The following is a 23,243-nucleotide window of genomic DNA, read 5'->3' as shown; positions in this document are numbered from 1 at the left end:
CAACATTATCATTTAGAATATGACAATGGGAAATTTTGGTGCGGATTTTAGGTAATAATCGTGGAAGTTGTTACACCGCGGGCCATATAAAACCACGTGGCGGGCCGGATCTGGCCCCCAGGCTTTGAGTTTGACACCTGTGCCATAGATTGACAGACGAATATCCTCTATGTGGTGGTGTTATACTCTTTAGGCACCGGCAAGACCCGCATGATATATTTACGCATGAAATACGTAAAATACGCAGCTTGCTCAGTCACTTAGCTGTGGAACTCAATTGTGTCTGTATGAATGTATTAAACTTGGCCAACAAAGTTTCTTTTCGTTTCAGTCGGGAAAGATGATTTGAGATAGGAGTTTTTGGGTTTCAAGCACGCTCACAGAACAAACTAAACCCATAAGTCAATGTATCAAAGTACTGAATAAATTGCCGTAGTGATCATGTTGTGCTTCAACTAGACTGTAGTTGAGAGTAAATCACCGCTGCTTGCACTTGTTGCAGCCAAGTAGTGCATTCCATTTCGCTTCAATGCGTGATTAATCAGCAATACAGTCAATAAACTTTGCACAGACTAATTAATCAATGATTATGCCCATCCCCACAGAGCTATAAACATTTCATTCCAACCCACTTCCACCAGAGAAAAGGGATTTATCAGCTTTTGCTTGTGACCCAACGACAACGCAGCGCTTCCAATCAGTGTGCACAACCTCGTCATTAATTCTGGAATTAGTGTGTCCATCTCTCCAAAGTTACCCACATTCCCAACATAGATCCTGCAAAAGCCTCACTCCGATTCAGTAATCTCAAACACACTTAAATGACATAAACACGCGCATATATATTAACGGACGGGCAGTTGCGGCGATGACTTAGCCGCCTCCTGGCCGAAGATTCATATTCAGCAGATGGTTACGGCTCTGGATCCTCAACAGAAGAAAGATTTTTTTTTTTTCCATATGTCAAGCTAGCAGACATCAGTCAGCACGGGCGCAAGTACGGCAATTGGAAGTCTTCCCTTCATTAGTATGCGCGTCCGCGTTTTGGATATTTGGAGCTGTGGAGGATATGCAGTCCGAAGTTTGGATCAGAATCCTTTAGTGTGCTTTTAAAGCACGTTAGCATGCATAAGCGTGGCCCTGCACAGCCCGGGTCTCATTAAAAGTTGCGTATACAATAAAACATCCCAAAGAGGTATTTATTTAAAAAGATGTTGATGATGTACTTTGTCCACTGAGGAATGACTTGAGCTTAACTTCCTCCGAGGTTGTTTTAATCTCTCTTTGTGAGCATTTACAGATGGCACCTTTGTGTATGTAGTGACCCATTCTGCTGATGATTCACAGGCCGGCTCGGTTCAGGTCCCATTTGATGTCGTCCCGTTCGGGTTGTTTGTCTCGATGTGCCTTCCCTGTCATTGGTGGCCAATCAAGGTTGAAGTCTGCCTTGTCCCCAAAGTCAGCTCGGATAGGTTTCACTTCCCCATCCTGAACTGGAGGAGCGACAGTCTATAGAAAATTGATGGATGGGTTTAAAGATAAAGAGAACCCATTAAAAAATCATTCCATTTATATTTATGTGCAGTGACATACTATAATTCTCACGAGCAGTTCCATAATTTATCAGTGAGTTACGTAGAGGGCAAGCGTTTGTGTCCGGGTGTCCCTCAGGGCCAGATATAGCCGTAGATCATAAATCACCGTTGCAGAAAGAACGTTGGGTTGAAGCTCGTGGTTTGGTTCACATTTTGTACAGTAGAGGAACAAAATGTCACAATGCCCCCAACCCATCTTCATACCTGCAATTTTTTTTGGTGTATGTGATTAAGGAACAGATTTAATTACATGTAAAATGAAACCAGAAGCTGATCTGGACTGTCGGTTTACACACTTGTTGCACGGTTAGAGCTTGTTCCACTTCATGTCCCTTGCTTAATATGAGAACCCTAACCATCTATTTTTTCCAACAAAGACCATGTATGAATCCAATGTTTGATGTCTTTATGTATTATTTGTCTTTTGTGTGACAATGGCCTCTTTCAGCCTTCTGTAGGGTTCACATACCGTACAACTCCAATTCCAATGAGGGTCGGATATTGCGTTAAACATGAATAAAAACAAAATGTAATGATTTGCAAATCATCTTCTACCTCTATTTAATTGAATGCACTACAAAGACAAGATATTGAATGTTCTAGCTGATCATTTTTATTTAAGCAAATAATCATTAACTTGGCAAAAAAGACTGAAAAGTTGAGGAATGCTCACCAAAAAATGGAATTTTACACCTATGATATCGAGGAAGTGGCAGGGTGGCTCAGCTATGTGCTTTGCCATTGGCTGGCAACCAAAAGTTCAGGGTGTACCCCGCCTCCTGCCTGTTGACAGCCGGCATAGGCTCCAGCACTCCCTGCAACCCTTGTGAGGATAAGCGGCTAAGAAAATGGATGGATGGATGGATGGATGGATATCAAGGAACTTGTAGTTGTTCTAAAGGATTGGTTTTAGAGTCGGGCAGTGGGGAAAAGTCTGCCTCGTGTGCCTGTTGGCGCTCATCTAAAGCGCATTACCACAGCTTATGAAGTGCAGCGGTTCAATTTATTTTTAAGTTCGAGACAGATTGTTTTAGTCTTGGAGTAGGTCAGAACCCAGCTCTCATTCTTGTTAAATCTGTCAAAGTATAGATACGTTTATGACACAATTTTGTATTATCTTATGTGCAGATGAATCTAATTAGATGTACAGTGAGAGCATTTCTTTGGAAATAACAAATCAGTCTAGATGATGATTTCATGATTTCCTATAGTTGGCACATTTCAAATTGTTTTGAAATCCTAACCCAAACCCATCCAGCTCTTTGCACTTCACATCTTGATCACTTCTTGTAAACGGAAGTCTTTTGTCTTAGGCTTTTGTGGTCTGACTTTCACTAAACAAATTGCAATAAGATATCTGTATGCGTTCCATTCCATGTGTGTCGCAGAGCTGTGAAACGGCATCTTTTTATCGTCAGACAAGCGGAGTTACTGTGAGAACGCTCACCGCATTTTCTGTGAGGTGTTTTTTTTCCCACACACCGAATGGCCACAAGTACTTCCTGACCTCTGTGTAGCTAGACACTACAGAGTCGTGTCACACTTCACCAGAAAGTGCTTCAACCTGACTCGGGCTGCAGGGACGACTGCTTACAGTAACTTCCAATCAACAGATAGACTGTTCAGTGACATGAGAGCGCTGGAAAGTCCCACTTCATCTCAAGACTCCAAACTACACGCTCGCATGTGATTTGTCTTATTTTTTAATCTGATTTACATTATTTTAGAAGTGAGTATTGCAAGAAGGAAGGTGTTAACATGCAGACTGCAAAGTCAAAAGAGCAATTTAAGGATTAACTACTCGATGAGAGTCATGCGTGAAATATTTGGTTATCAATAGCCTATATCTATATTACACTGCTGAAAATAACGGAGAAGCACAATGTCCATTGTATTGAAGCAAAAAAAATGTCGATTAAATTACGGGGATCAACTGGTAAAGTGTTGGCCTCACAGTTATGAGGACCTGGATTTGATCCCAGACCCACCTGTGTAGAGTTTGCATGTTCTCCCCGTCCCTGCATGGGTTTTAGCCAAGCACTCCGGTTTCCTCCCACATCCCAAAAACAAGCAACATTAATTGGACACTCTAAATTGCCCCTTGGTGTGATTGTGAGTGCGACTGTTTGTCTTTATGTGCCCTGTGATTGGCTGGCAACCAGTTCAGGCTGTACCCCCGCCTCCTGCCCGTTGACAGCTGGAATGGGCCCGCGACCCTCGTGAGGATAAGCGGCAAAAGAAAATTGATGGATGAATAGTCTGCATTTCTTCTTAATAAAAGCGACATTACAAAACGTTTTGCCCTGCGATTGGCTTGCAACCAGTTCAGGGTGTACACTGCCTGCTGAAATTGCCTCCAGTACTCCCGTGAAGATCCTTGTGAGGATAAGCGGCTCAGATAATGGAAATTTTACATTGATATTGCATGGATAATAAAATTTCAAATGCACGTGAATTCTTATTGTTCCACATTAGTTTGAAGCTTGAATGTTAGTAGTGCAGTGCATAACTTTTGGTATCATTTCCTAATACTCTGTGGACATATTTGACTGGTGCTCGACCAGCTGCTGTGACCAAATATTTTATCTTCTCCGAGTTCATCTAAGAAACCTTTTGAGTAATGCTATTATATTGTGAGCAGGGACAACAATTCCCTCTGGGCAAATTTCTGTTTCCTAAATGCCCGCGTGCTGCTGGTTGTTTTGGCAAAGATCCTCTTTTCATATTTGTGAAAACATCTTTCCCTCTTAGCCCTCCACTCATACACACAAATACAGTTTTGTTGTAATAGACAATTAATTCCGACTAACATTTGGAAGTGAAATAATTGATGCAAGCATGTAAGCCAGCACACTATGGTCTACAATGTCTTTCACAATATTGCCTGTCAGCTAGCTAATAAGCGCTCAAGGTCATGCCGGGGCTTAGAAACCATAAGTAATTACAAGTATCACAGATAATGTCCAACAGAGACCCAGAGACTACATCGCTTCCCCCGCCCCTCAACTCGAGTTTTCTATTTCTCCTCCCAGCATGTATTTTCCTCACCCGCTTTGTGTTACTTTTGTTGTCTGCTGCGACCGATCACCGAACGTAATCCCTTCAGTTATTTCAGACCGTTTCTCTTTCACTCCTCACTCAGTCCACACTGGTCCAGTCCGGGGGGTGGTAATGTCGTTGCAATGACGGCGGTTTTGACAGCAATCCGCGGCACTAAATCTGAACTTTGTCATTGATAAATTACAATGTATAGTTAATTAACTGTTCAGAACTGTGGAAACTACAGAGGAATAAAGATGATGAGCCACACAATGACGTTATGGGAAAGGGTAGTGGACGCTACACTCAGGACAGAAGTCAGTATCTGCGAGCAACCGCATGGTTTCATGCCTGGAAAGAGTACCACAGATGCATTATTTGCCTTGAGGATGTGTCATGATCCTGCCGCTTCAGCATGAGCTGTGCAGGTGCCCGCGCGGCTGCGCTGATTGGGAGGCGCACACCTGCTCCTCATGCGGGCTGATCGTCCCCTGTATAGATAGGACCCGGTGACGACTCGTCCTCCGCCAGTTCGTTGAGCTTTATGTCCCGTTCCAGCACTCTCGTACTCCTGACTGAACCTGTGTGTACTGACCTCCGTCCGTTCTCTGACCAACCTTGTAAGCCTGACTCCTTGATACTTCTGCCTGCGTTGATTGTTTCCCTGTGTACCGACTCCTGCCTGTCCGCTCATCTGTTGTCTTCGCCCGACGTCACAACTACCGCTGCCGCACCGGACTGCCTGCTCGATCCCCGACCTCGGCATACAATAAACGTGTCTCTTCTTGAACTACCTTGCGTCTTCCGAGTTCCTGCATTTGGGTCCTACCTCTCGTTCCGATGGGACGTGACGGAACGAACTGGCCATCACAGGACCCAGCCGGGACCGACGCAAGGTAGACCGTCTGCCGGAGGACCAAGCCTGTCCAATCCGGGTAGGCTCCCTGACGTCCTCCACTTCCGTGTCTTACGCTCTGCCAGCGAAGTACGAATACGTCCCGACCACGACCCGTCCGGCTCCTCATATTCTTCTGGACTCTGACTTTTCGGAATATGAGGAGGACCGTGATTTGTATGCCGGGCTGCCTGAGTACGACTCCGACGACTTTGATTTTGAGTTTCTTTGCCCGGCTTTTGATCCCAGTCAGTTTGACCCGCCTTCCCGCGTTTCCAGCACTCTCGTATTCCTGACTGAACCTGTGTGTACCGACCTTCGTCCGTTCTCCGACCAACCTTGTAAGCCTGATTCCTAGACACTTCTGCCTGCGTTGTTTCCCCGTGCACCGGACTGCCTGCTCGATCCCCGACCACGGCATACAATAAACTTGTCTCTTCTTGAACTACCTTGCGTCTTCAGAGTTCCTGCATTTGGGTCCTACCTCTCGTTCCGATGGGACGTGACAGGATGCTCGTGGAAAAGTACAGAGAACGTCAGAAGGAGCTACGTTGTGTCTTTGTAGAGCTAGAAAAAGCCCATGAGAGAGTACCAAGAGAGGAACTGGTACTGCATGCGCAAGTCTGGTGTGGCAGAGAAATATGTTAGAATAATACAGGACATGTATGAGGGCAGCAGAACAGCGGTGAGATGTGCCGTTGGTGTCTCAGGAGAATTTAAGGTGGAGGTGGGTCTGCCTCAGGGATCCGCGCTGAGCCCCTGCCTGTTTGCGGTAGTATTGGATGGAGCTGCCAGGCAAAAGAGTGAGAGGGAGACCAAAGAAAAAGTTGATGAATGTGGTGAGGGAGAACATGAGGACATTGGGTGTTAGAGATGAAGATGCACGAGATAGGCTTGGATGGAAAAGGATGACACGCTGTGGCGATCCCTAATCGAGGACAAGCCGAAAGGAAATTAAGAAGTTAATTAACTGCACAGTGGAACTTCACTGTCCAGGCATGTTTTAAACTCTTTTTAGTTTTAAAGCTTTCCTTTTTCACAATAAATTGAATGCAAAACAGTTGCGAGGTCAAACCTTTCCTACTCATTTAGTTGGAATTTCACAAAAATATGATGAAATCTCCTTCAATGGCATTCAAACGTGGAGATTCCATCATAAGTATGCGAATGGTATTGTGCTGTACTGTATTTACATTTTGCTGAGTTGACAGTTTTATTTTGTTTCACTTTGTTTCGATTGTGTTCATTTGTCACAATCTCGAGGAAGTGTTGCAGCACATGGGTTTCAGTCGAATTCAATGCGAGCGATATCAAATGGGAATTATGAATGCCGCCTCGCTTTGGTTCTTTTCTTTCTTTCTTTTCCACTCTTTCTCACTTTCTTTTTGCGTCGTCACGCCGCTCGCAGCCTCACATTGATGTGCCCACCGCATCCCGTTTTAAAAGCGCAATTTTTTTTTTTTTTTATAAACGGTCGATGTCCGTCCCCCTTTGGTGAGAAGCGCGCCATTGAGATCTTTGTTCCGTGAATCAGTTACCATATTATTACTGAACATAATCAAAGTGGATCAGGCATGTAGACTGCACCTCTGATCCATTTGAAAATCTTTCTTTTGTTCCTATGGATGAAAGAGTACATTTGCATTTCAGTCTGTCTGGTTGTGGGTTAATTTACCCGCCTTGTACTTTGTGAGCATAATTCTTTCTTAGTTGTCGGTCCACAAAGGTACATGACAGTCTGTATATTTGCAGTAATTAGATCTTTGGAGATAAAAGTCTCACGAGGAGAAATCGTGTCCAAGGGGGGGCTGAATGGTTTTGTCAATTCACGAGCTGTTAATCAGGAGCAGTCCATGTAGTATCGGTGCTGATACATCCACACAGCCGCCACTGTGTCGAATGTCCACACGCACAGAAAGACGAGATTGATTGCTATCATCAATGTCTTCTACTGGTCACCCCATGTGTAATCTACAGGCTAAACTATTGTTGACATTGTGCGGACTGCTACGGTAACCCACGGTATGGTTCAAAAATCAATCCACACTGAAGATTTGAAAGAAGCCGGTGTATTGGTACACACTCCTGCCTTTGGTGTGGGCAGCGTGGGATCAATTCCTGCTCAGTGATGGTGTCGATATCTGCCCTGCAACTGACTGGTGACCAGTTCAGGCTGCAGTCCGCCTTTTGCCCGAAGCTAGCTGGGATAGGCTCTAGCTTTCTGAGGATAAGCGGCTTGGATAATAGATGGATGGATGGCATTTTTTCAGATTCTTGTCTCTTGAATCCTCTTCTCGTGCCAATGTTCCGACAGTTGATCACCTCCGTGAGCTGCACTTTGAAACCAGATGTGCCACGTAGTTACAACTGTAAGTAGGTGACTGCGTAATGGGCACCCCCCCCCCCTCGCCCCCAGAGCTTCAATGGAAAGTGAACTGCAAAAGTGAAAAAAAACTCAGTTCATATACCGAACTGAGTACCTTCCAATCAATGGGTTATTTGAAGACGCCAAACTTGAGGAGCAGCATGTGTTTTCGGTTTGGATGAGCGCATAAAATTAAGTAACTCCCCCGACAAGTTGTGCTTTGTTGAACGTTCATCTGATCAGAAACTGAAGAGGTCCTGAATAAATATGTGCTATTTAACCCCAAAGGAAGCTTTTAGTGCAAGTATCACAGCCCAGGGGGGGTGAAGGTTATTTTTGGATGGCTGCCTTCCTGTGTCATTGCAAAACAGAGTTAAGGGAGGGGAAAGCTATCACCATTTGGACCACTTCCTTGAAGAAGCGTGGACTCGAGGCACATGACTTGGACTCGAGTGACATCACTTGGACTTGAGTCACATGACTTGGACTCGAGTCACAATTTTGTTGACTTTTGACTCCACTTGACAATACGGTCAAAGACTTGCAACTCGACTTGGACTCGACCAACAGTGACTCGGGACTGTACTTGGACCTGAAGCCATATTTAGACCAAGCACTGAAACAACAATATTTCATACATTTCTCGATTTACATCTGTATGTGCAACTCACTGCTTAACTGTAGGAATGCATAAGCATCAACTCAATGTTTAGATCTATATGATCCTATAGGAGGTGGCACGCTGGGTCAGCTGGTAAAGTGTTGGCCTCACAGTTCTGAGGTCCTGGGTAGGACCCCGGATCCGCTTGTGTGGAGTTTTCATGTTCTCCCTGTGCCTGTGTGGGTTTTCTTCGGGTACTCCCACATCCCAAAAACATGCAACATTAATTGGACACTCTAAATTGCCCCGAGGTGTGATTGTGAGTGCGGCTGTTTGTCTCGATGTGCCCTGCAATTGGCTGGCAACCAGTTCAGGGTGTACCACGCCTCCTGCCCGTTGACAGCCGGGATAGGCTCCAGCACTCCCTGCGACCCTTGTGAGGATAAGCGGTGAAGAAAATGGATGGATGGGTATAAATATACTATAGGATCTACATGAACTGCTCGAGCTGGGATATTTAGATTTAGATGTTCATTTTGTCGGTAAAATGACTTGAAACGACTCGAAACAAAGCGTAGGATTTGCAGCTTGACTCCGAATTTGCGTGTCTCGACGTGAGACTTGACTTGGGACTTGAGGGAAAGAAACGAGACTTGTGACTTGCAAAGCAATGACTCGCTCCCACCTCGGCGTCTGTGTAATGAGAATGTACGAGGTAATTCCCGGAGGATTTGGGACGGTTAGACGGCTGGCTCCCTTTCACTCAGACGCAAAACCTTTTATTTTCTGTGAATTATGTTCCCTTCTCTCACATGCCCATTCATGCACCGCACATGAATGAATTCCCCTCTTCTACACAAAAACTCAATCAACTCGATGGTAAAGATTAGAGAGGATTTGTTTGTTGTCCACCAGCCATGAATACGTTTATTCATTTAGTTATGCGCCGCGTGGCTTCATAAGGTCATGAATTTTACGTTGAAGCATTGCAAACACGCAGAAAAATTACTTAAGAAGTCTTCTTGGTACACTTTCATTTTCAGTGAAGTCTTAGTAGTTTCCTATTTCCAACAGGAATGAATATTTTCCATCTGAATGTACACAAGGTAGGCGAGCTAGAAATTGGAATAATTTTGATACTTAACTAGAGCGTACATTATGTGGGTGTTTGCATTTGGATTGAATTGACTTAATTGAATGAACTACAATTGCATTACATTCTGATAGATGAGCAACGTTTGATTTGATTTTCTTGGCGCATTAATGCACAAAATGAATATGTTGTTTATCTTTTTCCATGCAGTTGACTTTCGGATTCCATGATAAACTGAGCTCAGATTGAGCAACGGTGTCATGTTGAAGGTGTAGAAGTAGAATACAGTACCGCAGCCTGGTACTTCAGTCTAGTCTGGAATGATTAATGATGACCAGCAAGGGCAAGGAAAGGCTTTTTTTAAGCATGGTATAAAAACAACAACAGATTGGTAGGAAGAGCCAATGTGTGTAGGATAAATAATCTGTATTTATTTTTGGTTATGTAATAGGATTTTAATCTCCTGGGAAAGTGTTTTGTCGTGCTTAAGCAGAGGGAGCATTGTCTTCCTGCCAATCTCTTTCCATGGTATGATACGCACCTCTTCTGCTCTTCACTTCCACCGTGCTCTCATCCTGTGCGCTTTCTTTCGTCATCAGGATGGCTCCCGGGCGGGTCGCGAGAGGAAGAAAACCGTGTCCTTTAGCAGCAGCCTATCAGAGAAGAAGATCAGTAGCGCGGCCGACTGTATTCACTCGATGGTGGGTTAGCTGCTACGTGACCCCTTTGCAAGCTTAACCGTTCCAGATTTCGCGTACTTTTATCGTGTGCGTGAAATGTTGAAATGTTAAAGGCCGTTGGAGCTGTTCAAAATGTCCAACTCGCTCATGTCCAGGTGGAAGGGAGCGAGTTGAAGAAAGTTCGTCCCAACTCTCGCGTGTACCAACGTTACTACCTACTGGACGCAGGCCTGCAGGCTCTGTGCTGGGAGCCTTCCAAGAAAGAGTCGGACAAAGCCAGGATCGGACTCTCCTCCATCCGAGAGGTCAGCATCCAGTCAAAATGCTAAATTTAAAGTCCTGTCAGTTATTGCCTTTCCCAACGACTCCATTAATTCTTTGACAACAACTCATCGATTACGACCTCGAACGACACGAATGGCTGCAGTTGTCCTTATTGCGTCTGACTTGGGCGTATCTCTTGTGGCGTCTCATTTTAGGTGCGAACAGGTCGCAACACGGAAATCTTTCGTACTAGTGGCGTCTATGAGCAGATTTCGGAAGACTGCGCGTTCTCCATTATCTATGGAGAGCTGTACGAGAGCCTGGACCTTGTGGCCCACTCAACAGAAGTGGCTAATATTTGGGTGACAGGCCTAAGGTAAAAAAAAAAATAATGATAAAAATTGAGTGTTAACGTTATGCTCGTAAGAAACATGATAAGGAATTTTACTTATCATTTCATTTGCCAACAGTAAATACTGAAAACAGTAGGCTACATATCCCAAAATGTCAAATTTTTACAACAAATACATGATCCAAGACAACCACAAGATACTGTACAGTATCCCATAGTGCATCAAGTGTTAATAATTCTGTATACGTACCATAAAAGTTGCCCATTAAAACTTGTAATTACAAGAAGAAATGAAAATGAGAATTTTCTCTCACTGCACTGTCATCTCTACTTTCCAGGTATCTGATACAATATGGGAAAAACGCCCTGGACATGCTTGCCAGCAGACAACACAGACTTCGTCTCGGCTGGTTGGAGCAGCTTTTCTCCTCTGCTGCCGATTCGGAAATTCACAAGGACATTGAGCAAGGCATTTGCTTGCAGTCTGCCGTCAAACTGATCCAGATGGTGAATCCCGGGGTGAGCGGTGCAAAAGTGGAGCAGAGGTTTCAAGAGCTCCAGAGGGGTCGAGCGGAGCATCTTTCTCTTAATAATGGATCAGGAGCCAAAGACCACACCAAAGTCACGGCAACACCGGGGGCAAGAAACGAGCGGGTCACGCAGCAGGAGTTCATTGAGGTCTTTCATGATTTTTGCACACGTCCGGAGATTTACTTTCTCTTGGTGCAGTTTTCCAGCAACAAGGAATTCCTGGACACTAAAGACTTGATGAGGTTCCTCGAGGCTGAGCAAGGTGTCGCCGAGGTCGGTAAATGAACCCGAACACCCGAGCGGTATCCCAGCGTTTCATCGTCTTTACGTGTGATTGCTCCCTCACTCAGGTGACCGAGGAAGACAGCCTGAGCCTCATCCAGTCCCACGAGCCATCAGAAGAGGGCCGGCAGCAGGGCTACCTGTCGATGGACGGCTTCAGCAGCTACCTGATTTCTCCGGAGTGCCACCTCTTTGACAGGGAACACGACATCGTCTGTCAGGACATGTCCCAGCCTTTGTCTCACTACTTCATCAACTCCTCTCACAACACCTACCTCATTGAGGACCAGTACAAAGGACCCTCTGACATTTCCGGCTACGTACGGGCGCTCAAGATGGGCTGCCGGTGTGTAGAGGTGGACGTGTGGGACGGTTCTGATGAGGAGCCCGTGGTGTGTACCGGACACACACTATGCCCTCCTCTCGCTCTGCGCAATGTCTTGGAAGCAATTGGACGCTTTGCTTTTGTTGCGTCAGAGTATCCGTTAATAGTCTGTCTCGAGAACCACTGCTCGCTTAGACAGCAGAAAGTGCTGATGCAGCATCTGGTGAAAATACTCGGGGATCAGCTCTTTACACGCTCCCCAGACGAGAGGGAGTCGTACCTTCCCTCGCCGCAAGCCTTAAGGCGCCGGATCCTGCTGAAGGGGAAGAAGCTGAAGGTGGGCTGGGAAGCGGAGGACGGCGAAGTAAGTGAGGAGGATGAAGGGGCTGAGATGTGTCCAAGGATGAAGACGGCGGCCAATGGGGGGGCAGCACCTGGGGACAGCGAGAAAGGAAAACTGCAGAAAAGCGTGCCTTCAGCAGTCGCCACGCTGTGTACCCTCCCTCACCTTCCTCACAAAAAGTTCCTTCTGCTGAAGGAGCTTTCGGACTTGGTGACTCTTTGCGAGTCAGTCCACTTCATTGACTTCCCGACGTCCGCCAAAAGACAAAAACCTTGGCAACTGTGCTCCTTCGACGAGACCCAGGCCGGGCGTCTCGCCTGCGAGAGCCCCGGCGACTTCGTCAACCATAACAAACACTTCCTGTCGCGAGTATACCCGAGCCCCATGCGCATTGATTCCAGCAATATGAATCCTCAGGACCTGTGGAAATGCGGTTGCCAAATCGTGTCGATGAACTTCCAGACGGCCGGACTGATGATGGACCTAAACGCAGCCTGGTTCCGGCAAAACGGAAACTGTGGTTACGTATTGCGGCCTGCCATCATGCGCCAGGAGGTGTCTTACTTCAGTGCAGATACCAAGGACACCGTGCCTGGGGTGTCGCCGCAGCTGCTCCACGTGAAGGTGTGAAGGAATACCACAAGCGCCACATAGAATTTGTGTTACCTTATCAAATAGTCGTAATTGTGTTCTGAAAACAGCCCATGTGGTGACTCCCCCCCCCCCCCCAGGTCATCAGCGGACAGAACCTTCCCAAGCCGAAGGGTTCCGTGGCCAAAGGGGACGTGGTGGACCCTTACGTATACGTGGAGATCCACGGCATCCCGGCTGACTGCACAGAGCGTCGCACCAGGACCGTCTCCCAGAACAGCGACAACCCGGTCTTTGACGAGAGCTTCGAGTTCCAAATCAACCTACCGGAGCTCGCCATGGTTCGCTTTGTGGTGCTGGACGACGACTTCATAGGAGATGAGTTCATAGGTCGGTTAAGACTGAGTGGAACTGTTCCTAAATTACTCAAAACCACAAAATATTTGATGCATTCCTGTGAGAAGACCTTCCACAAACCCAGTGACGGCGATTTGGTTCCCAATCAATGTGATATAAAATCTCTCTCCCGCAGGTCAGTACACCATCCCGCTGGAGTGCCTCCAACCCGGGTACCGTCACGTCCCGCTTCAGTCTCTGACCGGGGAGGATCTTCCTCACTCCAAGCTCTTCGTCCACGTGGCCCTCACCAACCGCAGAGGAGGGGGGAAGCCTCACAAAAGGGGTCTCTCGGTGCGAAAAGCCCGGAGGCGGCGGGACTACACGGCTCTGAGGGACTTGGAAATCCGGTCTGTCGACGAGGTTTTCAAAATGGCCGGTCCTCTGTTGCGAGATGCCACGGACTTGCGGGAAAACATGCAGGTGGGGGCGTCCTGAATCGTACAGTGCATTCATTGGCTCCTATTTGATTCTCGTAAGAATTTGGCGTTTATTACCCCCAAAACAGAATTCTGTGGCCACGTTCAGAGACCTGTGCGGCGTGTCGGCTGCGTCGAACCTCATGCAGTGCATACTCGCGCTGGGCTCCAGGGTGAGAGGACCTGACGGCTCGCCTTTACTACTGTTTGACCTCCAGACGCACTACCCCACCGTGGAGCCTCAGGGACCCCTGCCCGATGTCCTTCGCCGTGTTGTCTCCACGTACGATACGGTGAGGAAGGAAAGGAGCAGCCAGTAAATATGCTGCTTGTCTCCCCCCCCCCCTTTGAGATACACAACATAACTCTGAAGTACATGAAAAGGAAGGAAATGCGAAACAAAAGCAACACAGATCACCAATGCGCCACCGCCCATCTTCCTGTCTGCTTCACACAACAATGACCTCCCCTCCCCACCATCATGTAGATAGAGCTTCCTTTTGAGCACTTACTTCCCCCAAAAACAAACCGACCCTCATTGTTGTGGGTCTTTTTTTTTTTTTTTACTTTGGCCTAAATCCAGTATACTTCCACCCAAATAAAGGCGGTCAATGAAAGGACCGAGGAGGAAGTTATTTAGTTGATTTCATTTCTGTAAAAATAATGCCTAATAAAAAAAAATAAAAAATCAGCCCTTGTTGAGTTAAGAGTTGGAGAGGTTTTGTTTAAATAAATTGTTTAGAACTCTTTTGCGCTTTTGACTGTCAAAGCGGATTTGAAGTACCTTTGAAGTGAAAATAAACATGACAGCGAGATTTGACGCGTCGCAGCGAAATGTCGTTAATGACCAAATTTGCTCACCACGTTTATAAAATGAGGCTTCAAAATCATCCCAAAAGATTAAAAAAATTTCCATTTTAAGATGCTGTGGGTGTGTGGGCTGAGCCCCCCCCACCCCACCATCACCCCCACTTAACTGTCAACCGTCAATCAAACTCCACTACTAAGATGCTTTCAAGTGGCTGGAATACATCCCAGAGTCATTGCGGCAAGAGGCGCTCTCAAGTGGCCGTGCCGGCCCCGGTCCCCACACCGGCTGTCAAGTCTGACTTAAAAGTGTATTTTGAGTTTGTCGGCTGAGCTTGGCCGTGAACTCCATGCCGCAAATGCGCCGCTTCGCTCCTCATGAGAACTAAAGTGCCCAAGTTCTTGCATGTCGCATGTTCTCTCCGCGCTTCTGCGGGTTTCTTCACCCACGTTCCAAAAACATGGACGCGCGCCACATATTCACAGTGAAGAAAATAAGTATTTGAACACCCTGCGAAATTGCAAGTTCCCAATCATGGAAATCATGGAAGGGTCTGAAATTTTCATCGTAGGTGCATGTCCACTGTGAGAGAGATAATCTAAAAAAATTCCTGAAATAACAATGTGTAATTTTTTTAATATTTGTGTGATACAGCTCCAAATAAGTATTTGAACACCTGTTTATCAGCGAAAATTGTGACCCTCAAGGACCTGTTGGTCCACTTTTAAAAGTCCACCTCCACTCCATGTGTTATCCTGAATCAGATGTACCAGTGTGAGGTCGTTGGCTGCATAAAGACACCTGTCCACCCCATACAATCAGCAAGACTCAAACTTGTAACATGGCCAAGACCAAAGACCTGTCCAAAGACACCAGAGACAACAATTGTACAACTCCACACGGCTGGAAAATGCAAAATGGAACTTTTTGGTCATAATTCCACTAACCGTGTTTGGAGGAAGACGAATGATGAGTTCCATCCGAAGAACACCATCCCTACTGTGAAGCAAGGGGGTGGTAGTATCACTTTGGGGGTGTTTTTCTGCACATAGGACAGGACTGCACTGTATTAAGAAGAGGATGACCGTGGCCGTGTATTGTGAGATTTTTGGGGAACAACCTCTTTCCCTCTGTCAGAGCATTGAAGATGGGTCGTGGCTGGGTCTTTCAACACGACAATGACCCGAAGCACACAGCCAGGAAAACCAAGGAGTGGCTCCGTAAGAAGCACATCAAGGTTCTGGCATGGCCTAGCTGGTCTCCAGACGTAAACCCAATAGAAAATCTTTGGAGGGAGCTGAAACCCCGTGTTTCTCAGCGACAGCCCATAAACCTGTCTGATCTAGAGAAGATCTGTGTGGAGGAGTGGGCCAAAATCCCCCCTGCAGTCTGTGCAAACCTGGAGAACAACTACAGGAAACGTTTGACCTCTGTAATTGCAAACAAAGGCTACTGTACCAAATATTAACATTGGTTTTCTCAGGCGTTCAAATGTTTATTTTCAGCTGTATCACACAAATAAATTGTTAAAAAAATTTTATTTCTGGATTTTTCTTTTTAGATTCTCTCTCTCACAGTGGACATGCACCTACGATGAAAATTTCAGACCCCTCCATGATTTCTAAGTGGGAGAACTTGCAATATAGTAGGGTGTTCAAATACTTATTTTCTTCACTGTATGTGGCCCGTGGCTGGTAACCAATCCAGCGTGGACCCGCCTCTTACCTCGATCCGAGTCAGCTGGGATTGGCTTTGTCTCACCTGTGACCCTAACGAGGACAAGCACTCCAGAAAATGGCTGACTGGGTCCTCGTTTTGCTTTTAATCCTCCGACTCTTTCACCCTCCGACCAACACAGTTCGTGGCCTTTCCTCCTTTTTCCCCGCGGGCCTCCTTCAACTGCGGCTGACCCACATAAAGGGGCACTCGGCGCAGATGTGCACTTGCGCGCGCCCATTCTGCCGAACATTACACCAATTCGCGGGTCTGCAAGCGCCGGCGACACACAATGTACACATCTATACTTCTTTGTGTCGATGAACTCGTGCACTCTGTGAACTCCGAATGAGGACAATAATGTTCTTTTGCAATGATCTCGTTGTAATGAAGGCTTTGGTGCGTGGACCTAATTTAATTCCAGCTGTTTGTCCGTGTCATTTTAGTCGAAACTGACAGAGTGTGTATTTCGAGCTACTTTCCTTTTGAATCAAGCGCGGCGGAGTTGAAAAGGATCATGGCGGTGTTGAATGTCATTAGCATAGATTTGAATACGGTTTGACTAAATGGATTTTCACACCTCCTTCCTCAACTGTGTGTATCCTGCATCTGTGTGTGTGTGTACGAGTGCGAATGTTAATCATTAGTTTGTTAAAAGGTGGGGTCGCACCCCTGCAGGCTTTGCAAGATGAGGCCAAGCATTAATCAGCCTGAGGCAACTAACGTTATTACTGTTCTGTGCGCCACGTGTGTGGTCATTATTCTTAACGGAGTGATTGATCTCGTTGGTTCTCCGGAGGATCTGGGGAAGCATATGTGACTTTAATCTGGCGTAGTCATTATCCTAATTAACAAAGATAAATGCAAACAACTGTTTGACCGCATTACAAACGAACATTAGCCTGTTGTCAGTTTTTCATTTGTAGCTGACACACAATAAAAAGTATGGACTGAACCTACGTGTGTGTGTTTGTGTGTTAGCGCAGATGGTCCAGGCCAGCAAAGCTGTGTTGGAGCTCTCCGATGGAATCTATGAAAGGATTCTGCATATCCAGACCACAGGTGAGAGAAATTATCGCGATAGTTTAAACTAAGCATGATTTTATGAATACGTCTTGTTTTGGGCACTGGTGCACAGTCATGGCAGAACCGGGTTAAAAAAAAAAAAAAGAAAAAAAAAAAGGTTCTAATAAGAAATAATTAGAAGCGAGGGATAAACTAAATTGTTTTTGGAATGGAGGTTAAGGTTACTGTAATTTGAAAAAATATCTACATTTTTGAGATGGGAAAATTTAGAGCAGGGGTTTCAAGTTCAATTTAACTTGGGTCACAGCATCAGCGCACATGGACTTATGTGGAATTAAAATTAGAAATTAAAAACTGTCCTATTTTCTCAAACATCCATCCGTTTTCTTTGCCGCTTATCCTCATGAGGGTCGCAGGGAGTGCTGGAGCCTATCCCAGCTGTCAACGGGCAGGAGGCGGGGTACACCTGAACTGGCTGCCAGCCAATCACAGGGCACATAGAGACCAACAGCCGCACTCACAATCACACCAAGGGACAATTTAGAGTGTCCAATTAATGTTGCATGTTTTTTGGGATGTGGGAGGAAACCGGAGTGCCCGGAGGAAAGCCACGCAGGCACGGGGAGAACATGCAAACTCCACACAGAACCCGTGTCCTCGGAACTGTGAGGCTGACGCTTTACCAGCTGCTCCACTGTGCCGCTCTTCTCAAACATCTTTTTTAAAACACAAAATAAGATGAAGGACACTGATGTTTACAAGTTGTGTGTAAAACGTATTTAAAAAAAAAAAAAAAGAAAATTATTTCTCTGCTTGCATAAAGCCCAGTCGATGTCACACGCCAGATAGACATCTACCCCACCGTGATTGGTCTGCTCCGCGCACAACACTTGTAAAAGTGCCATCCATATAAAACCCAAGGGCCGCACTACCATTATACTTTCACATTAAGGTGGGGGCCGCAAAATATCATGTCGCGGGCCACAAATGGCCCTCTGGCCGAATGTTTGAGACCCCCTGGTTGAGCACCTCCAGTTGCTGGAATATATTTTAACGAGGCGCTCTAAAGTGCATCGCTGGCGCTCTTTGAGCAACGCAAAAAAAAAGAACGCTTTATTTCATTCCTCTTCTCTTTGTACTTTTTCAGCAATTTTTGTCAAGGTTTTGTCATGTAATAATTTCAAAGCAAATTTCGAATTCACTTTTATAGAGTTTTAAAGAAACGACCCAACCCATTTGTCCACGTCGTGCGTTTGCGCCCACGATCGCGGTTTTGTCGACGTCAGCGTTCTCGCTCCAGACTTGCCGGCACAGGGCCATTAAACAGCAAATCATGTGTTTGAGGGTAAAAATGAAAATAATAAATAAAAATGGGAAAAAAAGACCTCGTGAGATATTTTTGTTGTGCATCAGAGGGTTTTTCACATGGATGCTGTTTTGAGTAGAGAAAGCTTTGACAGAGATGAATGTCGCGCTTGTAAAGTCCCCCCGAGTGACTCTTCTGTCTGCCGCTCCCGAGATTTACTTTAATAATCATATCTTTGCATCTTTTGAGCTTCTGTTACCAGTACAGTCCATATTATACGGGAAGTGTCAATTCAGAACCAAACGGCGATGTTTAAAGTTAGGTTGTGCGTCAGAGCGTCCGCTGCGTAAGAATCCGCAGAGACCCGAGGTCCGATCGTACACACGGTAAAGATGCCAATCAGGCAATCCCCTGGCGACGGTCCCTCGGATGGCCTGGGGGGCGGGATTAAATAAAACTGTTCAACCTCACATGGCGGAGTACAAAGACCGCATCGGATATGCGATAAATAAACAGATGCTTATAGTTCAAGTGCATAAACGGAGCCCAGGGTGGCGGAATCCAGCCGTGCTGGTTGCCAAGGTGATATGAAAACATGTGACAGTGACCTAATTAGGGCAATCGCTACAGAAAATGGATGGATGTTGTACTGAACTCTTTCCTGGAAAAGAAAAACACACTTTTAGGTCAGAGGTGCGCAAACTATGGCCCTTGGACTATTTCCGGGCTGCTCCAGTTTTTAATCTGGCCTGCCGAGCAATGATGTCATTGAGAGCGTCGCATCAACCTATTCGATACTGAAATATTTAAAAATAATTTAAAGGTCAAGTGTCATCCCTATAAACATTGTAAAATAGATATTGAAATGAAAAACATAACATTAGTCACTTCGATGTCCGCGAGGCACTGCGTGGGAGCCGTCCAACGTGCACATAGACACATTAAGCAACCCTGTCATACGTACGCGGATCTTTTGTTACGTAATGAGAGATTATGTGGTCTCCCCCCCCCCCCCCCCAAACTATTATTTTTTCAGTAGCCGTATACACATCTCCATGTCATTTGGAACCCACGAAGCTTTTGCACCCGTGCAATCCATTTTTCACACCGAACCGGGTCTCTTGGAAACTTATGAAGGGTAAATCAATCCTCCCGACTGTTATTTATAATAATAATAATATCCAGCAATGCAACGACCCGACATTTTAGCTAAGACGGAGGAACAATGAGCTACCTTCCCGCAGGTAAAACTAATAGAAACAAACGAGTCCGCTTGAGCGCACACCTGCCTCCAAGGTCACTTCCTGCTTCTTCTCGAAAACAAATCCCTCGAGAGGATTTTCGTGGCGGGAGTTCCAAAAATCCATATACGTCAAAACCATGTTTTGTGACGAAAAAACAGAGGGGTCCGTACCGGCTGCCATTTTTTTCATGAATAACATACTAAAAATCATCCATTTCGTGATCACTTTCCAACATTTCATTCATTCATTTATTTAATGGAAACTCGTGGATATACAGCATATAGCAACACTTCATTTTACTTCTCATGAGTCGTTCCCAGCCCGACGGGTCAATTTTTTTCCCCTCATCCCTCGACCTGTGACCCCCCAACCGAGACGTGAGGTAAAACTGACGCGCATCTAGATTCGGCCTGATTGGACGATTTTTGAGGTCGCGTTTTTTTATGCTAAGTATCTACTATGTATTACTTTCTCACTCCTATATAGATGCAAAGCTGCTCCATAGGTTTTGTGTTTCCTAGCAACGCTGGCATAAAAGTTAGAATTCAGGCAACATCTGGAGTATGTACAGTATATGAAGCTGTGTGTGTGTGTGGGTGCAGAATGGGTAAATGATACTCCAAGCTCTTTATGCCTCGCTGTGTCCACTACCGTGCACGTGTAACATCTGGACTCCTGCCCATGCCTCGCAGTTTAATGTGCACCCCATGCTAACCCACTTCTCTTGTTTCCATGGCAACTGTGGGACAGTGGCCCGGGGGCGGCCAGAGGAAACCGGATGCACAACACAGAATTCCCAGCACGCGCATAACTGGATGCTTTCTTCCCGTTTAGTGTTTTGCGTGTCGGGAATACCTGTTGACTTTCCTTTCGGTGCGGCGTATGCGATCTACATCGGCGGTTTGTTTTTTTTGGCAGCTATGACATTCCACGAGCATCTGCAGAGCTTGGCGGCGAAGGAGGGGTTGAAAGGTCGCAAGGCGGGTCGGGCCGTGGAGAGTTTCACCTGGAACATCACCATCCTCAAGGTCAGAAACGCGCGCGTTATACCGGGAATCCGGTCCGGAGCCGTTTGACAACGTGGCCTTCAACCGCGTCCTTCGCAGGGTCAAGCCGATCTGCTCACGCACGCCAAGGCCGAAGTTCAGGAGAACGCGAAGCAGGTGCGCGACGCCGTCCTGGCGGGCAACCTCGCTCGGGAAGGTCAAGGCGTTCCGAGGGGTCGCTCGCAGTCACGGAGGAGTCAGCACGACAACCCCGCCATGAGCGTGTGACGGCCGATTAGGGCGATGCGGCTCGACTCGACCCGGTTGCCCTCGTGGGTCTTGTCCGTCGACTACACGACACTACACACTCGCCAGGGAGGGCCAAGGAATAAGCCGTTTAGTGTTTGGTATCGTGCAACATTCAGGTCTGGACAATTTGTTTGCAAAAAAAAAAAAAAAAAAAACAACACAAAATGTTGGCCTTTTTCTTTTGTGCAATATGATTATTTTACGTGAGGGGAATGAGCACACAAAACAATCCCGATGGACAAGGTCAGGGTTGGGCTGGACTAAAGGTGGGCAAAATATCTAAATTGCCACTAGGTGACATTGTCAGTGCAGCTGTTTGTCTCCATGTGCCCGGCGATTGGCTGGCGACCGATTCAGGATGTACCCCGCCTCCTGCCCGTTGACAGCTGGGATAGGCTCCAGCACTCCCCGCGACCCTCGTGAGGATAAGCGGCGAAGAAAATTGGATGGATGGAAGAGTACTGTCATATTTATGTTGCAGCTGTTTGTTTTTGCAACCCTAAAATCAGTTAAAATATGTATTTTTGTTGTATTTATTTAATTAAATATAGGTTATTTGTCAATAGTCCAATTAAAAATTATCATAAATAAAAAAAAAAAAAACTGAGTGGTGTCTTGAGTTGAATTTCTATTGTGACGAGTCGTAACAAATCATCCGTACTGAATGGAAAGACCACTCATCTGTTCCGGCCTTCCAAAAAGGAGAAAAAAAACTTTAGCACTGCATAATATTGGATTATAAAATTAAATAACCTAATGAAATAGACTATAAGTAGTTTTTAACCGGACATTTTTGCTTCATTCAGAAGATGTGCTGATTCTGGTGTGGCTGCAGTGGCCACCAGGGGGCAGTATAATACAGACAGACATACAAGGAGCCGGTCACAGCTTCTCAGTAAACTGCAGTTGGATGAAAAATGTATGCTGGTGACTACTGTTATGCCTTTATGTATCGCTTGACTCTTTGTACTCGTACATCTGTTGCTTAAAGGGTTATAACCCCGCAACATGGATGCTTTTCCAGTGTTTTGCATTGTTAGCTTGAAGCTGAATGGTCATTCCTGAGGCAAAGTCATGTGGTTGTTTTGGGTGGAATTTTATTTCTTTGATGTTCAGATTTGAGTTTGGTGTTTTAGGGGTGGCAATAAACAGCTCGAAGCCTTTTCTAGCAGGAATGTTTGTTTGTCCAGCTGCTCCTTGTTGTGAAGTGAGTTGGGTTCACTGCCACTGTAAAGTGCTTGAATATCAAACTTTTGCTCGTAAGTCAAAGCAAAAAAATACATATTTCCATGCGAGGTCACTGCCATCTCAAGGCACCACTGTATATTTACTAATTGTCTGGTTGAGTAAAGTTAAAATGAAAAGAAATAATCCTTTTTATTTTTAAAATGAACAATTGTAGATATTTTTTCCAAATATGCCCATCGGCCTGTTTAAAAAAGAAAGAAAAAAAAATCATCAAACGTGGCCCCTTTAGCACAAAACTTGGCCTCCCCTTAGTTCCCCTGACAACAATTCTTTGCTATCAACTTTGTGGATTTTTTTGTTTTTTTGGGGGGTGGAGCGGGGGTTGTTTCCTTGTGCACAAAGAGGTCCAAATAACAGTCCTTGTCAAGAGCTCGACCCTGATTTATTATTGTATATCAATGAAGCGATTCATATCAGAATTCAGCGTCCCAACACTGTTTATATCGCGACGTTACATCACGTTTTCCCTTTCCAGATAAGCACGAGGCTTGTTTTCCTGATCCGGTCACCACGAAACCCGCTCGGTATTGTCTCGTTAACGTCGACCCATCACTGCTGTTGTGTTGTGTGTATAGCTTTTAATGTATGACTTTATTTGCGTGCAAATTATTGTACAGTATTTTGATAAGATGTCATTCTTTTTTTTTTTTTTGCTGTCAAATAATGTTTTAAACAAGTTGGAAACATTCCAGGGCCATCTGTGGAGTTATTGTGCAGCTCCGGTCGGAGACGTTTCTGAACAAGTGGAGATGGAAATAAAGTTGTTTTTTAAAAAAAATAAAATAAAAAATGAAAAAAAAAAAAAAACAGTGCTTGGACGTGTTGTCTT

At 45.6% G+C, this 23,243-nt stretch overlaps 1 protein-coding gene across 6 annotated transcripts in view; it reads left to right on the top strand.

Moving 5' to 3' along the window:
* The window catches only part of LOC133497632 (inactive phospholipase C-like protein 2), a 35,216-nt gene extending 12,064 nt beyond the window's left edge, over positions 1-23,152 (top strand). For 3 of the 6 annotated variants that reach the window (XM_061813689.1, XM_061813707.1, XM_061813698.1), the window contains exons 4-14: positions 10,188-10,289; positions 10,424-10,573; positions 10,748-10,908; positions 11,223-11,688; positions 11,766-12,989; positions 13,097-13,346; positions 13,489-13,775; positions 13,861-14,064; positions 17,282-17,357; positions 20,790-20,899; positions 20,978-23,151. In XM_061813689.1, the coding sequence (XP_061669673.1) occupies positions 10,188-10,289; positions 10,424-10,573; positions 10,748-10,908; positions 11,223-11,688; positions 11,766-12,989; positions 13,097-13,346; positions 13,489-13,775; positions 13,861-14,064; positions 17,282-17,357; positions 20,790-20,899; positions 20,978-21,145 (3,198 nt within the window). In that variant the 3' untranslated portion in view covers positions 21,146-23,151. Of the gene's footprint in view, positions 1-10,187; positions 10,290-10,423; positions 10,574-10,747; positions 10,909-11,222; positions 11,689-11,765; positions 12,990-13,096; positions 13,347-13,488; positions 13,776-13,860; positions 14,065-17,281; positions 17,358-20,789; positions 20,900-20,977 lie in introns of all 6 variants that reach the window. The other 3 variants (XM_061813716.1, XM_061813726.1, XM_061813682.1) reach the window with 2 other exon arrangements.
* The last annotated feature ends 91 nt before the right edge of the window (positions 23,153-23,243 follow it).

This window comes from Syngnathoides biaculeatus, chromosome 1, assembly GCF_019802595.1.
Source record: "Syngnathoides biaculeatus isolate LvHL_M chromosome 1, ASM1980259v1, whole genome shotgun sequence".
Classification (NCBI taxonomy): Eukaryota; Metazoa; Chordata; class Actinopteri; order Syngnathiformes; family Syngnathidae; genus Syngnathoides; species Syngnathoides biaculeatus.
The sequence above is the reverse complement of the archived record's forward strand: the minus strand, read 5'-3'. Positions and strand labels throughout refer to the sequence as shown.